This window comes from Eucyclogobius newberryi, unplaced genomic scaffold (genome assembly GCF_026437365.1).
Source record: "Eucyclogobius newberryi isolate DKJ021-1_F unplaced genomic scaffold, fEucNew1.0.hap1 SCAF_12, whole genome shotgun sequence".
NCBI lineage: Eukaryota > Metazoa > Chordata > Actinopteri > Gobiiformes > Gobiidae > Eucyclogobius > Eucyclogobius newberryi.
Window position 1 is genome coordinate 14592504 of NW_027315746.1, and position 21943 is coordinate 14614446.

A 21943-nucleotide genomic window follows, 5' to 3' on the forward strand; every position below is an offset into this window, starting at 1 on the left:
TCTACCACTGCAACTTCACAGCTTCACAAATGAAATTATGGCACAGCTACAGAATAGGCAAACCGTTTCTGTGAAATTACCTGGTCAAAAGGTACTCACCTTGTGGTGGGATGGGGTGTCTGTTTGGACCCATCGGAGCTGCATGCTGTGGCCCAATACCTGGGTACATCTGCCCTGCGCTGGGGGGAAGGTGCGGCTGCTGGTGCTGGGGGTGTGTGGCTGGCAGGGGGGCCTGTGGTGGTCTCTGTTGGTGGGACATAGCATGTGGTGGTGACTGCATGGAGTTGTATCCGGAGACTTCTGAAGATCCAACTAGTCCTGCACTGGGAGGTCTCCCCTGGGGTGGGGGAGTTGGGGTGCCCAAACCCCGCATGGGGGACAAGGAGGAGGGAGACTGGTATGATCCCTGAGCTGGGGGGGCAAGGTGGGACTGGGCCTGGTTCTGGGTGTGGTTGAGGGGGTGCATAGGCTGGCCTTGTTGTCCTGCCTGCGGCATGGGAGCAGTATGAGGCTGGTGTGGAGCTCCAGGGGGGTATCTCTGAGCCTGCTGCCCGGGCGCAGGACCTGAGCCCAAAGGGAACCTCTGTCCCAGGGCCTGGGGGTTTGGACCTACATTTAAGTTGGCCCCTTGATTCATTCCAGGCCCAATGGCTCCATACTGGCCTTGATATCCAGGGTACTGGCCACCAGTGTAGCCTCCCATACCCTGCTGGGGGTGTGGGTGAGTGTGTGGGGGCTGACGAGTGGGGGAAAGGGGGAATCTGGGTGTGTGGCCCATGTTGGGATAGGCCTGTCCCTGTTGCTGCGGAGCGTGTGGATGTCTCATTTGGGGCCCACTCATCCCCACATGTCCCAGGTAGTGTGCAGGGTCCTGAGCGGAGGCAGGTGCCATGCTCGGGGACGAGTAGTGTTGGTTCATGCGTGCCGCGTTAGCGCCAGGAGGGCCCTGCATTCCACTGTAGTTGCCCTGAGGCATCTGGTAACCCCCCATCTGGTTGGGAGCACCCTGCGAGGGGGGCTGTGGGTAGGGCAACCTGTTCTGCTGCTGTGCCCAGCCCCCTCCAGCTGCCCCCGCATCACCCGTGTAGCCTCCGTGATGGGGGTTGGTAGAGTTTGCAGGGCTGTTATGGTAGTGGGATGCCATGCCGTTCATGGCTGGGTTAACATTCGTTGGCCCCTGACTCGGACCATTCTGGGCCATCATTCGCCCCGGGGCAGCTCCACTCTGATCATAGCCTCCGTAGGAACCATGGTCATACATCTGGCCCATTTTTGGCTGTCCGGCCGCAGGAGCCATCATACCCTGGTGGTACGGCCGGTTCCCCTGGTGCTCATGGTTCATTGTGGCATTGGTCTGGGCCGAGGCAGCCTGCTGAGGGAAGGAGTCTCCCAAACCATCAAATCCATCAGAGAACAGCCCCGCATCGTCCCCGAATAAACTCAACATCCCTGGGTCCGCCATGACGGCCCACAAGTGGGGCTCTGAGAGGTGAGTTGTGCACAGAAGAGTGGTCAGCTGCCGGTGTTAATCCATTGTCCTTTTTCAGGTTTCTGGAAAAAAGATAATTAAAAACATTAGATTAAATGCTTCTTTTCAAAACAAGGCTACACATAATAATAATAATTAATTTGTTGATTAATTTATAGTTTATATTTTATCAGCTAGCCAGCTATTCTTAAGAACCTGTCCCCCTTTGTTGATTAGCAGAACCACAGTTAACGCAGTCCGACACATCAGAAATCCATTGACAGAGCCTTCATTTGTTAAAATCAATGGATTTAACAAATAAGAGCTTTGTGAGCACCCAAAACATGCACATTTGATATCAGCCCCCTCCCCCGCTGCATTTTCACACCCAACAAAAGAAGGTCTCTCTTTTCTAACACAGTCCGACTCATTGAGTGAGGCCTAGTGTGCGTTAGAACAAAGGGCTCAGCAGATGCAACTTTGTTTGAACAGCAGCAGCTGCCATGATCCAGCCCACATCTGGAGATTTTCAGCCAAACCACTTGTCACCTTATCACTCTCCTCTGCCGCCATGGCCCACTAACCAATCAGAAGAGAGCGCTGATGGGACGTCTCAGCAGCTGGAACAGTCCCCCACACCTCTGTTCAAAGTCTACATCTTCTGAACCAAAATTATTTAATTTGTAAAGAAAAATAATCACAATTGAGTTTCCAGAAATTCACAACTTTTGATTTCCTCTGTTCTATCAGAAGTAATTATTTCTCAAATTCAGAATGCTTAAGCATCATACAACTTTTCCAATTTATAAGAAAGCACATTACGGGCCAACTAGTGGTTCAAAATGTTCAAACAGATCGATGGAACAGTTTATTCAGTTGAAATATGCATCATGCTAGTAATAGGTATAGTAGTAGTAGTTGGCAGCCACATTCGAGTCGGTCTACCTCAGGACAGATGTGGTTACAGAAGTAGCTCATCATCACCATTGTGCATGTGACTTTATAGGCAAAATAAAGAGTAAACATTACAATAAGAGGAAAACTGGAAGTTTATAGTGTGAAAATGTAAAAAGAAAGGCAGTTTATACCAACACAGGATAATATATTTGCCCTTAATTTACTGATGGGAAGTTGTGATTTTCACAACTTGCGTAACACTGCATGGTGCTAAAAACCCTACCACCACAAAAGATTTCCAACGACTTTTGCTTTACTGCACGGAGCTGGGATGAAAATTAGAAGTAGGTCCTTGTGGGCAGTACAGAATAGCCATTGAGTGAGTGGGAAGGCAACAGGGCGGCCATTAGCATGACAGAGGATTACTGTAAAACAATCTTCCTGCAGCCTCAGGGCGCTCGGTGGGAGCCTCTTCAGGGCCAGCAGCAGCCCTCTGTCTGTTGTTGTGTAAATGGTGGTTAACAAGGCCTTTCTTCCAAATCTCCCTGAACCATAAACAACCTCCCAGCACAGACAGGAAGACAGGTGCTCCCACACTTTCTCTGTGGTGTGGTCAGCAGCAGGACAGGCTACCAACCATCACATCTGAACATGACATTCTCAGTTAAAAACTAAGAGTTGACAAGTCTTGAAAATTAGAAATTCCAAATCTAGACTAGGGTGGAGGTAAGGAAAAATCTCAATTTTCTTAGAATGTAAGTCAGAGGTTTGTCATTGCTTTACATTTCCTTAGAATGTAACTAAAGGCATCACTTGTTCCAAGACTTCACACTAATAGAATGTCCTCTGAAAATAGGTATTTTTATGAAAAAAGCTATAGTAAATCTTTAGTTTAAAGTATTTATGTCACTGATTAATATTAGTATCAGCCAAATGCACTGATATTATACTCCGCTAATGAGTCAATAATGCAGTCCCTTTGCAGAAAAATGAAGAAAACAGCAGCTCAGTGGACAGAGCATGGATCTATTGGAGACAGAAGCTTTCTGCCTCTATATTTCAAACAGAACAGACTAATATGAACTTTTATCTAGTCTTTATTCGTAGTCGAAAGACCCAGAAATTACAGTTAGACTTCTAAAAGCTCTGGAAGAGTTTCAGACGAAACTTTTTAAATATTTGTTGCGACAAATTCACACCCGCGATGATGTTTGACACTTTTTGAATAGTTTTTCCCCCTAAACGATCAGTTTAGACAGTTACTCCAAATAACTCCAGTGTGAGTGGTTGTGTGTGGAGTAATCAGACACAGCAGGTTGAAGAGGAGCTGCCCAGGAGGAGCAACACAATGATGACACACAGACTGAGACAAATTTTACTCAAATAATAAATCATATTATAGCCTACCTATATCTTCACATAATGCAAAATAAAAATGTTAACTGGTTCTATACATTTTGAAATACATTTGATCCTTATTTAAGAAAGAACTTGGTAAAGAACTAGGTAACGGCAATATTTCTTTGCCCTAAAAAAATCAATGTTGGCTGCAAACCAAGTCAAATCCAATGTCAATACTTCTGGATGTGATGACAATGTACACTGCGTGGTAGGGCTGAAATGATTACCGTACTTTTTGGGCTATAAAGTGCTCCTGAATAAAGAAAATAGAACTTGTCCATATACAGGCCGCACCTGACCATAAACCGCAGGTGTCCACGTTGTAACATGATATTTACACATAAATAAACGCGGTAGTAATGAATCTTTTGAACCGGGGGTCTCGCGGCACACCCGAGGTTCGCTGCACTGCGTGACTAATTAGACTAATTTCTAAGTGAATAGGAGTTGGATTGTAATAAAACACTCAGCATGTTGAAGCTCAACAAACACATCACAGCAGTCCCTACTGTCCCCTTAGTCCTTGATTACTCTGTGTGCTGATGTACCTGTGTCTGTCTTCACATCTGGTTCAGCTCGTACTCGTCGAGTGTGTGTTATGTTGTAAGATGAGATATTTAAAACAGAAATATGGTCCATGGTAGTGATGCACATTTTGTCTCTTGACCCGTGAGTCAAGTCTGCCCAAGAAAGTGTCATTTCAATGTGGCAGATCGCCGTATATTGCATGTCTGTGCTCCGTGTGTCTTTGTATTCTGCTGCATCTAGACTTCCTCATTGAATTAACTTCCTCATTGAATTAGTTTAAGCGTTTTGAAGCTTAAACTATAGAAAACCCAATGTATCCCTTTGATAGTGCTTCCACGGACATCTTCTACAGCGTGTTAAACGCTTGCGTGTCCTGCTAGATTGCCCCCTGGTGGCTGTTTACCAGTCAAAATCTATAAATTAGACTCATAATGACTGGAGGGCTCACAGCATGGGAAAAAAAGTAGCTGGTTAAAGTAAAAAAAAGAAAATACAGTAGTTTAGAAAATAGAGTAATTTCGAATACAAAAAAGCTTACATTCTTATATTGCCTTGATGATTAGTTTACTTCACATATTTAATTAAAACCGCATCAATCTGTGGTACGCAGAAGCACTTGTTTCACATGGAGCTCGTTTCCACGTGGCGCCTGTAGTAACTAAAAGCAGAACAGAGGCAAGATCGGCATATTTAGAACTCACAAGTGTGTCTGGAAAGTGTAGTTTTGTTGTGTGAAAGAGCACGGAAGACCAAAATTATGAAACAAAGTCCACAATGATGGGGCAAAGAAAACGGAACACAGCGGTAATGCTGCAAAAGTACTCAGTGAAGAATCGTCACAACACAAGGTAAAACATCACTGGCCTCATGCAAGTTTTACAGACTTTTATAATTTTAAGTGATGTGAAACTAATTCACAGCAACTGTAGCTAGTGCTCAGATTTAATTCGGCCTGTTTACAATACAGTCTGTTGACAAGTGAATTTGTCCTTTCATATATATTAGAATACAATATTTCAGAATATAGATTAAAAAAAAAAAAAAAAATCTCAGATTGAAAATTGGCTTTTAGTAATGATTGTCATTAACAAACTATACAAACTTTTAATCTGTGCACAAATATAAAAATGTCTTCCTCCAAAGTCTGACCTCTTCTCAAAACCACGTTTTTCTTACAGGATCGACTGTGGACTTAAAAACCCTCCCTAACATTTGACGATTTCACATGACCCAATCGGTCGATCTTTCGATTAATTGCAGAGCCCTATCAGAAAACAGCAAACACTCCAGCGAACAGCCCATGACAACATTAACTGTGCTATTTCCCCCCCCCCCCCCATCGTATTGTTATCGCTAATCAACATTCCACCAACTAGCTTTAACGCCGACAACCAGAAATACAGAAGCTTTTATAGTTTTCATTACAACCCTTCACAGAATACAAATGGACCGTAATATCCGGGCTATACAGCAGTGTAGTACAAGGTAGAGTACTACATGAAAGATTGTGCCACAGTAGTGATGCAGGGTAGTCTTTTGACCTTCGGGTCAGGTCTGCCCAGGAAAGTTCCATTTCACTGCGACAAACCGCCATACATCGCATGTCTGTGCTCCACGTTTGTCTTCGAGTTCAACCCCATCTAAATTCACTTCCTCATTATTAGACTCATTCCTCCATGAATACGAGTCCCATTGTAATAAAACACAGCATTTTGAAGCGTAAGATATAGAAAACACGAATCGTCGCCTGGACAGTGCTTCCACTGTCCACCAATGTCTCCTTCTACAGTGTGTCAAACGCTTGTGCTTCCTGCAATAGTGCCCCCGGTGGCTGTTATCCAGTGAAAATCTATAAATTAGCCGCATTGTTGTATGGGCCGCAGGGTTCAAAGCATGGGGGAAAAAAGTAGCGGCTTTAAGTCCGAAAAGTATGGAGAAATTGAAGACAAATATATTGTATGTGGTCTATAGGAAATGTTTCCACATCTCTAAAGGTATTCTACTGAACTACACATCTCTGAATTGTACGCATACATTATTCACTTTTACTATGAGGGACTTTTTGTGGTTATCAAATTTGAGTAAGCAATGAAATACTGTCATGTTACATAGTTTCCTGTGTGTATCAATCACAACAGTGAAGAGGAAAGAACTTTGGCTGGCGCGCGTGCGGCAGGTGAGTGTAATAGTGTGATTTAACATGCCCTGCAGCAAGCTACTATGAGGGAAACTGATTTCCTGTCAGGGCTCACAGCCACAGAGTGAACTCCGCCATGAGCAGAGTCAAGAACCTGCCTCCTAATGTGCACTGGAGGCTTCACCCTCGTTTTAGGCTACAGTTGGTCATCGGTGATGGATTTAAAAATGGGAATTTGAAATAACATGGAATATTGCTGTAACAGTTATTCGAGTCACATCCTTCGCACACAAAATATACAGCCTTTACCATGCATGTACAAACATACTTATGTCTAACGTTCTAGTTGCATTAGGACCCGTTTCAAATGTTAAACCTGGGTTAAAAAGAAACCGACAAAAAAGAACAAGCATTTATGATGGAACACGAACTACAGAACTGTGATCAATGTGTTGGTTGTAAACACAATTGGACTTTTTAATGTTGGGCAATAGACGTTTCCATTCTCTCATTTTGCTTTAAGCCCAGTCAAGCCACTGCTCCCACTGCAAACACAAGCAGGTCTGGCACAGAGTCCCAGCTGTCAGCACAGAGGAATTGGGTGAACGGTCAGTGTGCTGCTTTAGACACCAAATCGCATCAAAGGATGAGGCACTTACCACGCCCCTCCCCCATGACAACATGCCACACGTGGACGAGGAGTCGTACACAGCAACAGCACTTCAGAGGTCCAGGAGATGGAGGGATGATCAATTTGATAAATATTTAAGCATGCTCATGGGATGACAAATCATTCTTTTATCCTCTGATTGTTTCAGTTTGTGGTTGCAGGAGGCTGGAGTCTTCCCCCAGCCTGTGAGCCTTGGGTGGATAAACTCATACGGAACAAGGATTGATCAATGGAGTCCACTGTAAAGGGGTGGACAATAATGATAAAAAAATTGTCCCGATAACAATCTTATACTGTGTCGGATTAAAAGCCAGTCAAATAAAATCACAAAACAGTAGAAAAAACATAATATGTTCATTTGGAAGTATACAAAATTACATAAATACATTTCAATAGATTGCCCACCTAACACTAAAGGCAAACAGACATCCATTCACACTTAACATCTGGATGGCAGACCCTGAAACCTCAAAGATACGAGAGCTCGTCAGCCCTGGGCCATGTTGCAATCAACTTAAAGCTTGAGTTTGTATATTGAAATTCTGTACAGCACATATGATGGCTCATCTCGTTAGTGACCAGGGCACAAGCATCACGCGCCACCCGACTTCTGTTGTAAACTTGACTTAAGACCAAGTCACAACTGGACCACTGAGACCCATGTCAGGACCAACTGATTTGACCTTCAACTGGGTCCATTTAATCCGGTGCCTTTATCAATACACCAGTATTCATTTTAGGATTGAAACAATGAATAGATCAATTTTGACTAGTCGAATATTTTTTTTAAAAGTCCTATTTGGATAAACGTTACTCTGAAACGCATACCTTTTATAACGATGACCATGGCATTCTTAGAATAAAATGTCACTTTATTTGTAGATATTCTTGATCTAGTAGTAGTCTGTATTTCCATTTCAAAATTCTCAATGAATAGAAAAAAATATTTGTCGATAAGTTTTGTTTTCTATTCGCTTTTCTATTAAGAGTGTTTTTTTAAAGCTTCCTATAAGTTATGTTCTTTTCCTTCTGTACCTACTTGCGTTGCGCAACAACGAAATGTCCCCATTGAGTGGACAAATAAAGGCCATCTTATCTTGACTAGTTGAAAAAAAAAAATATATCAGACTAGTCCACTGTAGATAATTGAATGGTTTGTTGCAGCCCTGATTCAGATTCCACACTCGATACAAGATCAAGTCACATTACCCAGTCTAAAAGAGAAACGTCCACAAATTGCACTTGGAAACCAATTTTAGCTTTACAACACCGTTTAAATTTGTACAATGCATTTCAGTTTATAGTCAGTAACTTATTAGTTTTGAGCTGCAGGTCCTAAACAAAGCATTCCCCCCTTACATCATCATCATCATCTATATAATCATGATTAACCTCGCCACAATTACATTACATAACTTCAAAACTGTTTCTATTTACATGAATTCAAAACACTCAACGAAAACTCACCGCACACAGCGTTACGCAACAATATTTAATCCATCTTTTGACATTAAAATACCCTTTTATACAGCAATTTCTCTTTACGCCTTTGAATGGCACGATGGTGTAAAACGCAGAGCTATTCCTGGCCTGGTGTGTGTCTCGACGAGTGGAAGGGAAAGCAATCGGGCTGGAAAGTGTGTGGCTTCGCAGGAGTGCACTGATCGTTATCAAAGGCTTTCGGAGGCAACAGTTCACAATATTAGACCCAAAAAACCAAATCAAACCTGGGCCAGTTCAAGGCAGACAACGACATGAGCAGTTACAAGAGGGTTTATGTTGACGGTAATGTGGTGATTTCGGAGAATGTTGGGTAATAATCAGAGCCGTTAGTCATTTAGTGAGCTCAAAGTCTTGCTAAATAATAAAGCAATAGTGAATTTGACGTGTACACACAGGACAAGGCACATGTAAGAGAAAATGGACTTTGGTACACCACAAGAGGATATGTCCAATATGTAATTTCAGAGATGACTAATGCCAAATAAATTGGTAGAAGTTAGAGTATAAAGTTACAAAGATGGGCACAACAGGAGAGGAAGAACACAGTAACTTTGAGATTAATCATTGGTCTCATTCCTGGTCTAGTCCAAAATTGCAGTGAGAATTAGGCAGTAACCTTAGGGTTTTGATGCAGACGTAACTGAACATAATTGAGTCAATCTTGCTCAATTAATGTGAAAAGTGCAGTGTAAAAATCTATAATTCAATGCATTTTCATGTCAAGAGTGCATTTACTGACCATATTCCCAACGTTTTAATGAAGTCTGCCTTCAACATTTATGTAATGAGTATTTGAGTAATGTTGTCAGTTGTGTTGATTTATAAAATGAAAAAGTAATCAAACAATGAAGAATAGACATTTAAAAATCAAAATGAGTTTTAGCTTCTCACTAGGAGAGACAAATCCAGATTCTAGGGAGTTCTGAGGGAACAGTTTTCACTCCAGCCATTTCCATTTAGTTGTAAACAAAGAACATTTGGTCTCCAGTTAAGGGTTAGGCAATATAAAAAATCATATTGATCCATTGAGTTTGGGTTCAAAAACTTAATGGCCACCAACAATGATTTCCGGAGCACAGGCATTTAATCTTTGCAACTTGAATAAAAAGACTATCAAGCGTCTTCCCCCAAAGTATGAACTCTGCCTCTCTACATATTTATACTGACGGAGGATTGGCTGCAGACATCTATAAAAAAAAGACCAAAGCTGATCATTGACGATTAGAAATGACTGCCGTTTGATTAATTGCACAACCATATCCAAAGTCCACAGTTTTACCCTGATCTACGAAGGACTGGTACAATAAAAGTATTATTTTATATACAAACATGGTCAATCATTAGTTTATATAATCTAATTTTGCTAAGCTGACAGGGAGGAAAAGAAAGGCAGCTCTGAGGTGCCAACAATAACAGTGACTGAAAGTACAACTCAGGAGTGACAGCTTCATTGTACACCGCGGATGAGTGACAGGACAAGGGTCTGGTCAGAAAGTTTGATTTTGCGCATGTTTGAGTTGCCGAGATGAAGCCAGTGGCAACAAGCAGCCAGAATTCACAGCGACACTTTATAAAAACGACAACTCATAATTAGCAGAATAAATCCCCTTCTGTGCACCATTTTCCTGAAGGTTTTGACATGGTGCAATAAACAAACCTACTGCCAACAGTCTGATAAACAGCAGAGTACAAATGTTAAAGATTAATTGTTTTAGAGAAGGATGGGACACTCGGGTCACACTAACCTTCCGTGGTAAATGTACAGTACTGTGATTTGTAATTATTGTAGAGGCAACAGTGGACCGTTTTTGGGACATTTGACAAATTATATGGGCTGCGCTGCACTTAAAACAAAAGGGCATTCGTTTAAGGTTGTGTTTAATCATGGCAAATTTACTAGTGGTGTAATTGTACGCCAAAAATCACCATTCCAGTTGGCTTTTGGGAGTTCAGCAGGTTTTTTGGTTCATTTTGGGGACAGAAAAGGTCCAAAGATGCAAAGCTGACTGAAATGTGTTTTAATAAATCAAGTTCATTATGAATATGTACGCCTGTCATGATAAAGTATGATATATTGTTTCAGAAAATCTCTTGACAATATTGAAACGACTTTATGCCACTAAAACAACAATAGTCTAAAAGGTGCAAAATTGTAAACATCAGCGGCAATAGATAAATGGCAGAATGAAACGCGTTAGTATCTACAAGTGACAAAAATTACTAATTTGACACTTTACAGGACAATTTTGATAGTATGCTAAAAAAGAAAAGGTTCCCCACTCATTTAAAGTAAACAATAAACAGTGCGCCCCCAAAATATTGTTCCATCTATCGTTTATCGAACGATGGGTCAATATAGTAGTTATTGTGAGAGAGGCTGAATATTCTTTAAGTACACAACAACAGGAGTGTATCCTTGTAACAAACGCACACGGTGGAAAGTTACTACACAATTGCTTTCTGTAGATGGTTACAAACAAGACAGAGACATTTAACTCTGTGCCAGTCAACACCTCCAGTCTGAACCCCAATCCAAACAACAGGATTTTACTGACGGGACTGAAAAGACTCAAGCGGACTCTAGGTCTGTTCAAATCCATTTTCAAAAATTGTATCCAGAGCAGAACTTCTATTCAGGATTTTCAACCACCACCACAGATGGAGAGAAACTTTCCACAAAACGAATTTGCTATGAATAAAGCGGCTGTATATTTCTGGCCGTGATGTTTCCGTTTACACTTCACTCGCATTCATTCGGAGGACAGAAACGTTTACAAATTCCATCCATCACTTTTGTTTATGGACTAGATCTTTGGAAAGGATCTAGACGTACAGCAAAAGCGGCTGCAACAGGGATGAAACCAATTTCCATGCCTAGCGATAGGGGCGGGCGATAAGCCAAAAAAATGCAGTTTTCTTGGAGCCACAATTTCAATGTGATCACACTTATCTTTTTTGTCATCTTTAAGATGCAACTAAAGCTATGAATCACTTTACTGTGACTGGTTAAATATACTTGTCACTTAAAAGTTTGAAGGAAGCTGACAAATAGGAGGAGTTGCTCGTGGAAATGTGTTTTTGATAGGGACAAGATCTTGAGGCAATTTTGTTTTCCATAAGCTTGTGGTATAAGATTGTGCACACATGTGTAAGGATTTCCCCCCCATTCGTTTACATTTGGCTTGGACAGAAAATGGGGTTTTGCTGATGAGTTACATCTCTTCATTATAGAGAAATGTGAAGTCATTAAGGCGACTTGAACCGCATTTATTCATCATAAATAATGCCAAAGTGTCGCCTCGCCTTTCTCATGCATCCAATCTTGTCTCATCCCTAGTGTTTGAGCGTAGAACATGCATCGACGGATCGCCCAGCTCTAACTAAAAGGCCAAAGCACCAACCACTTAACCACCGTCAAATTATACATTTCATTTTGTTTGTACTGCGATAACGCAATCAACCCCTTCATTCAGGCTGAGAACAAAACTACTACTCAGCCAGTTCATGTAAAGTCTGCAGGGAAGCGCACAAAGTCACAAGAACACGAGCCGAGCCTACAGCAACTCCACAACAGCAGAACAGCACAGCGCAGGAGACTCTGATGTCGAGAGTTTGGCAGCTGAACTGTCTGTAGCCTCCAGGCTTTACTACAGGAAATCTCTGCCATGTCAACACTGCCACGCTTCCTCTTAGCTCCGCACACAGCGAGAAAAGAGACAACGAAAAAAAACAACCCAACAGCTCTGACTGTAGTACAAGACAACCTTCAAGTGGTAAGCGATCCGGAGGTTTTCCTTTTGGTGAACACGTGCGCAGCCACCCACCTCCACAATATCGCCCAGGATCTAAGGCCACTATAATTTATACCTTTGTTCGCAAATGGAGGACAGCGCGCAGGGAGCTTGGGCTGTGTGTGTAATTATGCTCAAGTGTAGGGGATGCAAGCCTTGTGTTTGGGGCTAGGATTTGGGCCCGGAAGGAAGAGAAGGGGGAGTAGAAGAGGGGGGGAAGGACAGGGCGGGGTATCAAGAGTAAAAGGCAAGAAAGAGCGACGCAGTGAAGCTCGAGAAAATCTGGTTATTTTACGCACGGCTGCTTCGTTAATGGACAGTGTGTGTGCCGAGTGCATGCTGTGTGGCGTCGGAGGGGAGGAGGGGGAGGAGGAGGGGATGGGTCAGCAGGAAAAGGGCTGTGTTTATCCAATCTGTTCCCTGCCTTTAGCATGTGGTATAGGAAAAACCACTGGCTCTCGCTCAGATCCCGGAGGACAGACTGGGCCAGGCTCAGGAGAGGAGAGAAGGGGAAAGGAGCGAGGAGGCAAGAGCGGAGAAGTAGGGCACTACGGCGGGTAAAGGAGCTGACGAGAGGGCACTAGACTAGAAGTATAAGAATCTGTTCTTTCTAGAGAGCCTGATAAATAGGGCCTCAAAGTGGTCAAAGTACCACCCAAGGTAAAATATTGGTTTTGGAGGAAAAAAATATTAATGCCGTTTAATGAGAAATCGCTAATTGAGGATTAAACCATTTAGGAAACAAAAGTAACAAAAGCATTAAATCTGAACAGGACAGATTTATAATAATCTGCAAAACTAGGTATAGAGGTCAAACATGAACTTAAAAACTTGTCTCTCCAGTTTGACAAGCGTTTGTTTGAGCGTCTCAAACAGCTCAATTTCTTCAGGTGTGACTACCAGCAACTAGTGCTAGGGCGATAACCGGTATTCAGGTATACTGAGGTATTAAAATGCCCCGGAGGATGGGATTTCTGAGGTTATTGACAGAGCTCGATTATTTCACTGGGTGTTTGGAAAAAAAGCAGCACTCCACACAGTCTCAAGTTCACAATATTGTGGTCAGCGTATATAGTCACGCCGCAAATAATGTGTAGAATGGCATTGTTCAAGTCTTTTTCAAACCCTCTACAGTAGTCAAGAGTAGCTGGACCGAGTTTGTCTGGACAGTGGAGGCATGTATACAAAGGCCGTCACAACATTTTAAGTGCTATACATTGCCATTTCATATCGATATACAATAATATTGAAACTACTTTATGCCACTGACAAACTCTAAAAGCAGCAAGTTAATGTCTTTGAAAAACATGAGCTGCCACAAAAACAAAGTCATTATAATTGGACACTCTAAAGCTTGTTCTATATAAAAGTAAAAAATAAACATCCCACTAGCGCAAAGGAAATGTACACAGGATAAATATCGAGCACCAAATTATATTGTTTCAGCGATTATTTATTGGAGGACAAGTCGCTATATTAAATTATTGTGCCAGGCCTATGTAGGTAGAGATCTGCTATGGTTACAAAGTCTAGAAATGCCAGAAAGGGGACATCAAGGAAGACAATTTAAGTGAGCTTAATGGGAGTGAATTACCGTACATGACAAAATTGATTGAGAGAAGACTGAAATAAATTCAAGGGGGAAAAAAAACATACTGAATCCTTGGTCAAAGTCCAACGCTAATCCAAAATGCATTTGTTTTTTGACCCAATGTCCAAGTAGGTTGTGTTATTACATCCAAGAGCGTCCCTTAATGTTATGACGTCCAAAACATTTGACCTCTGTCCGTGTGGTTCGTGATTACTGGTTGTATTGCATGACTCGGTTGTTATCTCCTCTGCCCTGAATCAGCATCACCTTACACTGGCCAAGAGCAACACGCTACATGGGAACAGCTCGTCCTTCTCTTATTCGCGCAACATTTTTCATTTGTCTGTAAACATAAATATGGCTTTACAGTAACTATTGGTTATGATGAAGTTGGTGAATATAAAATGCATCAGAAATCCAACTGCATCAAGGGGAAAATGTCTTGCCTTGATGCAAATGACTAACCTCAAAAGGCAAATGCTACCCCGTCACTTTGGGGAAAACCCTACAACTCAAGTTTCAAAGGTAGATTTTCATGACAGGATTTCTCTCGAACTAGGAACCTCTGCTCGTCTCTTTAAGCCACTAGTGGTTTTGAGAGATTTGTCAGCGCAGACTCTTGAGCTGACAGGCACTGGAAACATTTGAATGAGAGACAGAGGCAGCATTTTCCTGTTTCATTGGTAGAGGCTGCATTTTTACCAAACAGTTTGTGATTCAAAAATAAAAAAGATGTACTATACTTCCCCAAACTCTCAAATGAACCGATCAAGGACTAAAACTAGAAACTGAGAAGAGACTGGGGCTGACCCTTCTCCATCACATTGGCACATGTTACAAAAACTAGTAACTAATACAGTAGTGTTGACGCAATACTAGCATTTCAAACTCAATTTCAATACTAACAAAAAGCCTCAATACTAAATACAAAAATATAATACGACAAAATATTACATTCATAAAGACAACAAAAGGGAATTTCAAACACAAAATAATCACTTACTTTACCTTTATCATGAGGCATAATGCTTTCGATTCAGGAAAGGTTCATTTTAGTATCGATACATATTCAAATGAGTATCTAGTTTCGATACTCATTTTAGTATAAGATAATCAATACTTTTGACAACCCTAGTACTGAAAACAGTATGGAGGTCTAGGCTGGCAAGGATCTCAACTTTTATAGTGTCCAAAAAAAGGTTATTTTCTTGTTTCTTAAAATCCTAGCTTCAACCAAAAAGTTTCAGCATAAAATTAAAAAGGTTTGCTCCATTTCTTTTGTGCCATTTTCTTTCTGCAGAAGCATTTAGAGGCCTGGTTTGCAACCCCCCACTCTGCAATAATCAATCACAGCTATTGACATGCCCCTTTAGGACCAATGGGACAGCAGGGTCTGGACCACTTCCCCTGAGATTGGTCAGTTCCCTGTGGCTGCCCCGCCTGCTCCTGTCCTAACCACCAATTAACTTCAGAGTTGGTCCCACACAGGCACGGGGCAACTTCTCCTTTGGGACAGGCACACAACAGCCCTCTCTCTGGACAGCATCAGTGAGGTTCCTGTGAGGCGGTTAGGGATCAGTGAGTCTTTATACAATCATATTTTGGACGAGACTCCATGAAAAATTAACATGGCAAATGGCGGCATAAATGGAGTACAGTAGATCTGCTACTTATGAATATCCAATGAGAAGTTTCAGCACAAAACCGAGGCTTGACCAAAACTAAACCAAGGACTTAGTGAGGTCTTGCTCTGCTCTTGCTGGACAGACTAGACAAACAAGGATTCAAGGATACAACAAGAAAAATAGAGTTTCAAAATGCCAAGAAAATACTTGCATCAACTAATTTCTTGTCATACAGATAGTATTTGTAAATTTTCGTGCTGGCCTGCTTTGCCGAGTGGCACAACTGCACTAGTTTTCCACACATGTAGACAATATGACTCCATTTTACCGTCCTCCCCGACCTCACATCCATCTGCATTTTCCCAGTTCCGTGCCTTCATGAGCAAGCAGCACTTAACCTTTCATCAGCCGTGATTCACTGGAGAGATACAGCCGAAAACAAGGGAGCGCTGGAGGACGCCACATCAGTGCCATTTATACGCCGTGTTCTGTTGGTAGCATCTCTCGTTCATATGATGCTCCCACCTGAGCTCAAATCAAACATTTTGGTGCAAATTTTATGCAACAAGTGGGATTTTGTGGTTGAATGAGGTCCGTGTTCAAATTTAGTGCACTACATTTGAGAATGAAATGACAATCTTCTACGCAGATCTACATATACACAAATATCTTAATAGCTTGGCCCGTTGAGCTGCAGTGGGGGTGCAGGGCAAAATGTACTCCAATAAATCTATAGGGGATCTGGTATGAAGACAAATTAGTATCACAGTGGACAAGGATGAAAGTGGCAAAGATCTTATTTCATTGTTTTGAAAGTTTTAAAATACATTAGCAACCAATAGATAGAATATTTAGTTATATTGAAAATCAGACATTGCTATCCCTTCATGACATTGATTTATTAATGCAGCAGTCTTTATTATAAAAAAGTATTTTTGTATGCATTTTAGAGTCTGTATTGTCCAGAAAACGATCAAAATATGATTGGTAATGGTATTTTGACAATCGCTGTCTGGTTAAAAATTGGATCATTGACAATTATACTAATCATTGTAGGTTAATTGGTGGGGCAATGTACAGTAATGTCTTATAACACAAAGAAACCCGGACAGGGGCCTGGTGAAACAGAATTCACTCTCTCCTTAAGTAGAACTGACAACAGTTTAGCGCTTGAATTTGCTTCATAACAGAGTTGCTTGGCTAGGAACACAAAACTGCATCTCCAACTGCGCTTATTATTTGCCTGATTTCATATTTCTAGCCCACCTACGACAACTTTGGGTTTTTAGAGCAGCGAAGGATGAAGGAGGAAAAACAGGATGTGACACAAGCGAACAGACGCCAGGAAGAGGTCAAGGAGATTAAAAGACGCTCTCGCTCCCTCTCTCCCCCCCTCTCCCTTTCTCACACACACACGGGTCAGAGATGTACTTGACAGGCCGTCTCGTCGCCAGTACAGAAAACACATACTGCCCACACAGAGACACTATAGAGGCGCATTATGGCCAGCCTTTCCTTCCAGGCACAGCTCCTGAGGTCCAGAAGGCCTTCGCTGCAGGGGGAAGCCGGGGGGATGGGGTGAGTGAGAGTGCGGAGGAGGAGAGTCAGCGCCAGGTGAGAAGAAGAGAGAGAGAGACAGTGATGACACTCAGTTTTGAATGTCACCGCGGCGCTAAAGACCCCCGCTAACCTTTTGGCTGGAAATGAGAGGCGATAGAAGGTGGGAGGCAGAGGGAGAACGATAGAACGAGGGAGGAGGAGGGGAACAGACAGCCAGGCAGAGATGCACGGAGCCTGGGCAATGGTGGGTGGGTGGGTGTGGGGGGCGTCTGTGGAGGTGGAGCGATGGATGATGAGATGAGAGGAAAACAACAGCAGCACTTCTCATCTGCGCCAACAGGATCTGCTAGCCCTGACAGTGATGAAACAAGACAAAATGGCCACCAAACAATTGCCGGTACTGTGTTCGATACCAGACACCAATGGGTTTGAAAGTGCTCCGAAACCGGGCAGGACCATGGAGAGTCCGGACCTCACCTGTCAGAAGGAGGCAAGGACTTGTGTGTTCAAAGTGACCCCAAGGAGCCCAATAATGGGGCTTGTATATCCATCACTGCAGCAGGGGAATAGTGTATTGAATTGGAATTAATACTGGCTTGGTCCATTTAGCTCCATGTCAGTCACTCCTCATCTTCAGTTACCATATGCTGTAGCGTATAAACTTCATGAGATAATGTTCTGCCATTAGATTAAAGCATTAAATTTATTCAACTCTCAAACAACTGTTCAGGAAAATTATGTTTTGAAGCACAATTTTCTTCCATTATAGACATTTACATACGTCTCCTCCATCGATTATGCAAAAAATGAATAAATGTATAAACGTATTCACTCTTTGCCTCACATCAAAAGTAAAAAGTGGCTTACATCACGTACACGCAAGAGCAAAGGCAGAAGGTACATGACTAAATGTTTGCTTAAGTAAACTTTGATACGTGCAAGTACATTTCCATTTACCAACACGGACATTCTGTAGCTGTGGCTCTATTTCTCACTAGGACACTTAACTGGAATTTTTTTCCCCATTTGTCACCAGTCAGACCTCATGGGATTCTGTTAATAGAAGGAGCTGCTGCTGATTTGACTAAGAATAATGAGTTCAAAGACTCCTTGATTACTATTTTAGGACATTTCTCTTTGTTGCCGTAACAATCTACTTTGGCAAGTTGTGTGTCCATTTTTGGTAAGAGTTGGCACAAAATAGTACTTTGAAATAACTGAATTGGTATGGCATGTGCAAAGCCAAACTTCCAGAAGGTTTGTGGTGCTTTAGGCAAAGTCATGGACAAGTCGCAATTGTATCATGCGAAATTGGAATGAACAGTCTGGAACTTTGATGATTTTGCTCCGTGCTTGTGGAAAAACAACCACAAAAATGCAGTCTTGATTACATTCCTTTTAAAAATTATCACAAAACTAGACATCACAAAAGTGTTAAAGGCAAAATAGTAAGACTAGAAGAAAGTGTAGCGCTTGTGTGATTGTATGGTTCATAAAGCAGCATCTTCAACTTTCAACATAACCACGTCAAGGTCATTGCCACTCTTAAACACAGTAGAAAACTTAAAAAACAGTTTTAATAGACATCTGGTGAGGAAACACTATTTTTGAGCGTTTGAACTAGAGAAAAGAGATCCTACTTTGGTCCAGGCAGGGCAGAGTTTGAGCCACAAAGCGCATCCAAAGTTAAACCACAAGAAAAGGAAAAAGACAAACGAGACAGAGGTCCAAATAGTGGTGAACATCTGTTGTGTGTGTGCTCTTTGTGCTTGTGTGTGGCCTGGGCCTCTTATCTCTCCCTCTCTGTGGCCCGCTAAACATGACTAGCTGCCATCTTGGCTCACAGACACAAGGTGGAGGGGGAGCAGCTCCTGGCTTCAGCAGGAGAAATGAGCACCGCACTTGGGAAACACTAAGTTTGGCGAATGTGCGTAAAAAAACACACGGTGAACGCGAAAAGGCGACACTCATCTAGACGATCTGCGCCCGAGACTCGCCGCGTCAGATAAAAAAAAAGGCAAAATGAGGGTTTATCAGAGAACTTCGCAGCTTCGTAGTCTGGCAAAGTTACGTGAGAGCAACCATCACGCAAGATGACCGATTGCTGCATGCATAATTGAGAAAGGACAGGATCTCACACTATGCACAGACACGACAGAGTAGAGACGTGCGCATTTGGACGTGTGCGCGGAAGAGACTGGCACAAGTGTACATGCAGGTGTCGACACTTTTGCCTCCTCCGAACCGAGTAACAAGTGTAGCCGAGTTTGGCTGCATAAGTTGACTGTTAAAGACAGTGTAACGCGAAACACAAGCACTAAACAAATGACAAAAATGCGGAAAAAGTGCGGCGTGCCGTGCGTTTCTCTTCCAACACAAACTGAAACGTGCTTTTCTCTGCCTCCGAGCTACAGTCGGGACACATGAGCGCAGGGGAAGGTTAGAGGCTAGCTCGGTGCTAGCTACAAAGTGGTCCACACACAATGAGGACAGTTGCTAACAGCTAGCTGAAGTTATGTGTCCTAGCGCTGGGCTAAGCTCCAGCGGCTAGCGCTGCTAATTAGCTTATCAGCGGCATTACGCACGGCGTTCCGGACCGACAAACTAGTCGCTCAACTGACAAATCTCCGAGAAAACGATGTTATCACGCGTAAACGGCAATGCAGTGGCACCAGTGTCAGTTATATCTGCTTTAAGTTGTGTTCGTGAACTGATGAGCGGCGGGGCAAGGTTAAAAACACGGTTGAATCGGGAGGAATGACCGCCTGGCCTCATAACTCCCCTCTCTCCACTGCGCTGCTCCGTCCAACACAACTGGCGACTACTACACGCACTTTGCATTCTCCCATTCAACATTTACCCGTTTACAATAGTAGCGAAAACTTTAATTTGACCACGAGTGCCTTTATTTGTCCAGTGTAAGTGTTACTTTTGGGGCATTTCTGCTGAGTATAGTCCGCTGGGAATCTCCCGGAGCTCCGTTCATTCAGCCGCCTGTGACTCACCTCTACTCTGAGCCACCTCGTGTCTTCAACAAGCCTCAACACAATTAGCTAACCGGGCTAACCAACTCTTACTCAAGCGCGGATAAAGTTATCATTTCAATCTAGACTTTGCGACAAGTCAACGAAACGAACGTGGTAGAAACGCACAGATCCCGGGTGTTGTGCTGAACGTATTTCTTTCCACTTTTCAACTAAGTACTGGGACTGTGCGCGCGCGTGTGTGTGTGTGTGTGTGTGAGTGAGAGCGATGCAGCGGGTGGCAAAGCTAAACTTGCTATTGTTAGCATGTCGGCATGGCAGCCAGTCGAAGCTTCAATGACTTTCTGCTCACATTCGCGATTAAAATGCTACTTTGGCGCACGATAACGCCGAAACCTGGTTCTTTCGAGTTGTGCTCTGAATGACGCGCGTATCTCGCCGAGCGGACAGCGGATTAGACGAGCCATCGCCGCGGAAAAAAGTAGCGAAACTTGCCTTTCAAACGCGACGGGATTCGGTGTAAATAGACTAACAAGTTGATCTCCAAAACGGACTGCACACGGAGCAAAAGAGAGTTAAAGCTTACCCAACACGCTCGGTGACTTATGGTTCTTATCAAATCAACTCCTCGTTGCGGGGTTAGTGTCTCCGCTGCTTGGGGGAAAAAAAAATCCACCGTGGTCCTTTTTTGAAATATAAATAAACAGAGGGAAAAAAGTTCAAGTTTGATATTTTACATGCGATTGTAGTCCGACGTGCCTCTCAAGCGCGACCTCGCCGACTAGTGTGCGTTGCTCTTGTCTCCTTTGTGTTAATTTCACTCAAATCGAGTTTAATCCGATCGATCCCCGGCTGGTCGCGCTCCCGAGTCCTCCCCTCCAGACACTCGCTCACCTTCCGCGGCCAAGGGGGGCGCGCTCCCGAGCACCTCTATACGGATAAACAGGCGGCGTGCGCGGTCACTGACCCCGCCGTGCTCGTGTGACGCTCTCCGGGTTCTCGTTTAGGGGACGCGGGGACGGGGGGGGGGAAACAGAGGCGTCACCGCGCGCAGAAAGTGGCCACATGTGCGCAATGTTCAGGCTGGGTTTGGGTTTTACGCACGCGAGCGAGCGAGCGAGGTAACCGGGCTGGTTTTTGGTGTTTCTGATGTATTTTCTATTCTTTTAAGTGGATTTGCGATTATACTACCGCGGATTCGTCCAAATGTTATAAGTTCTTGTGGGGGGTGTCTTCCAAGGACACAAGGACACAGCGTGGCGCGTGGGATCAAGTTGTGCCATAAACTTGTTTTGTTCAAAAAACAAACTAAATTGAGTTAGAATAGTTGATTATATATATTTAAAACACACATTCAAAGTTATTTGAGTGCAGCTTATACAATCAAAATTTAAACAAATCAAATTCTATTGGCTAAATTAAATGTAAACTCATTTATTTAAATCACAAATGCCCTTCATGTTTGTTTGTGACTTTGGCATTGGGTCTGGTACATCTTGTATCATACATTTTGAAGGCTTTTAAAGGTTCACATTGCGCACATTGGACCACTCAAGGTCAGATATGGGCCGAACTTATGGTTGGAAATCAGAAATCTTTTATCTAAATTTAAACAAGAAAAAACGACTACAGTGTACTGAACCCAAGGTATAATTTGCTTATCACTGATATCAACAACATACAAACATATTATTCAATCATATGTCCTGTATATTTATGCCATTATGCCATTTCTCTCTCACAAACTACCAGAACCCACTGAACACATATTTCACTTACGCCTTTGTT

The 21943-nt window shown here is 42.8% G+C and overlaps 1 protein-coding gene across 1 annotated transcript; it reads right to left on the bottom strand.

Moving 5' to 3' along the window:
• Nucleotide 1: 1 nt before the first annotated feature.
• On the bottom strand, nucleotides 2-21174 carry LOC140355815 (chromodomain-helicase-DNA-binding protein 7-like). Its single transcript, XM_072440459.1, has 3 exons — nucleotides 20742-21174; nucleotides 100-1551; nucleotides 2-21 (listed from the first exon to the last, which is right to left on the bottom strand). Exons 2-3 carry the CDS (start codon nucleotides 1460-1462, stop codon nucleotides 2-4), a joined length of 1383 nt encoding a protein of 460 aa, XP_072296560.1. The 5' UTR covers nucleotides 1463-1551; nucleotides 20742-21174.
• Between the last annotated feature and the right edge of the window lie 769 nt (nucleotides 21175-21943).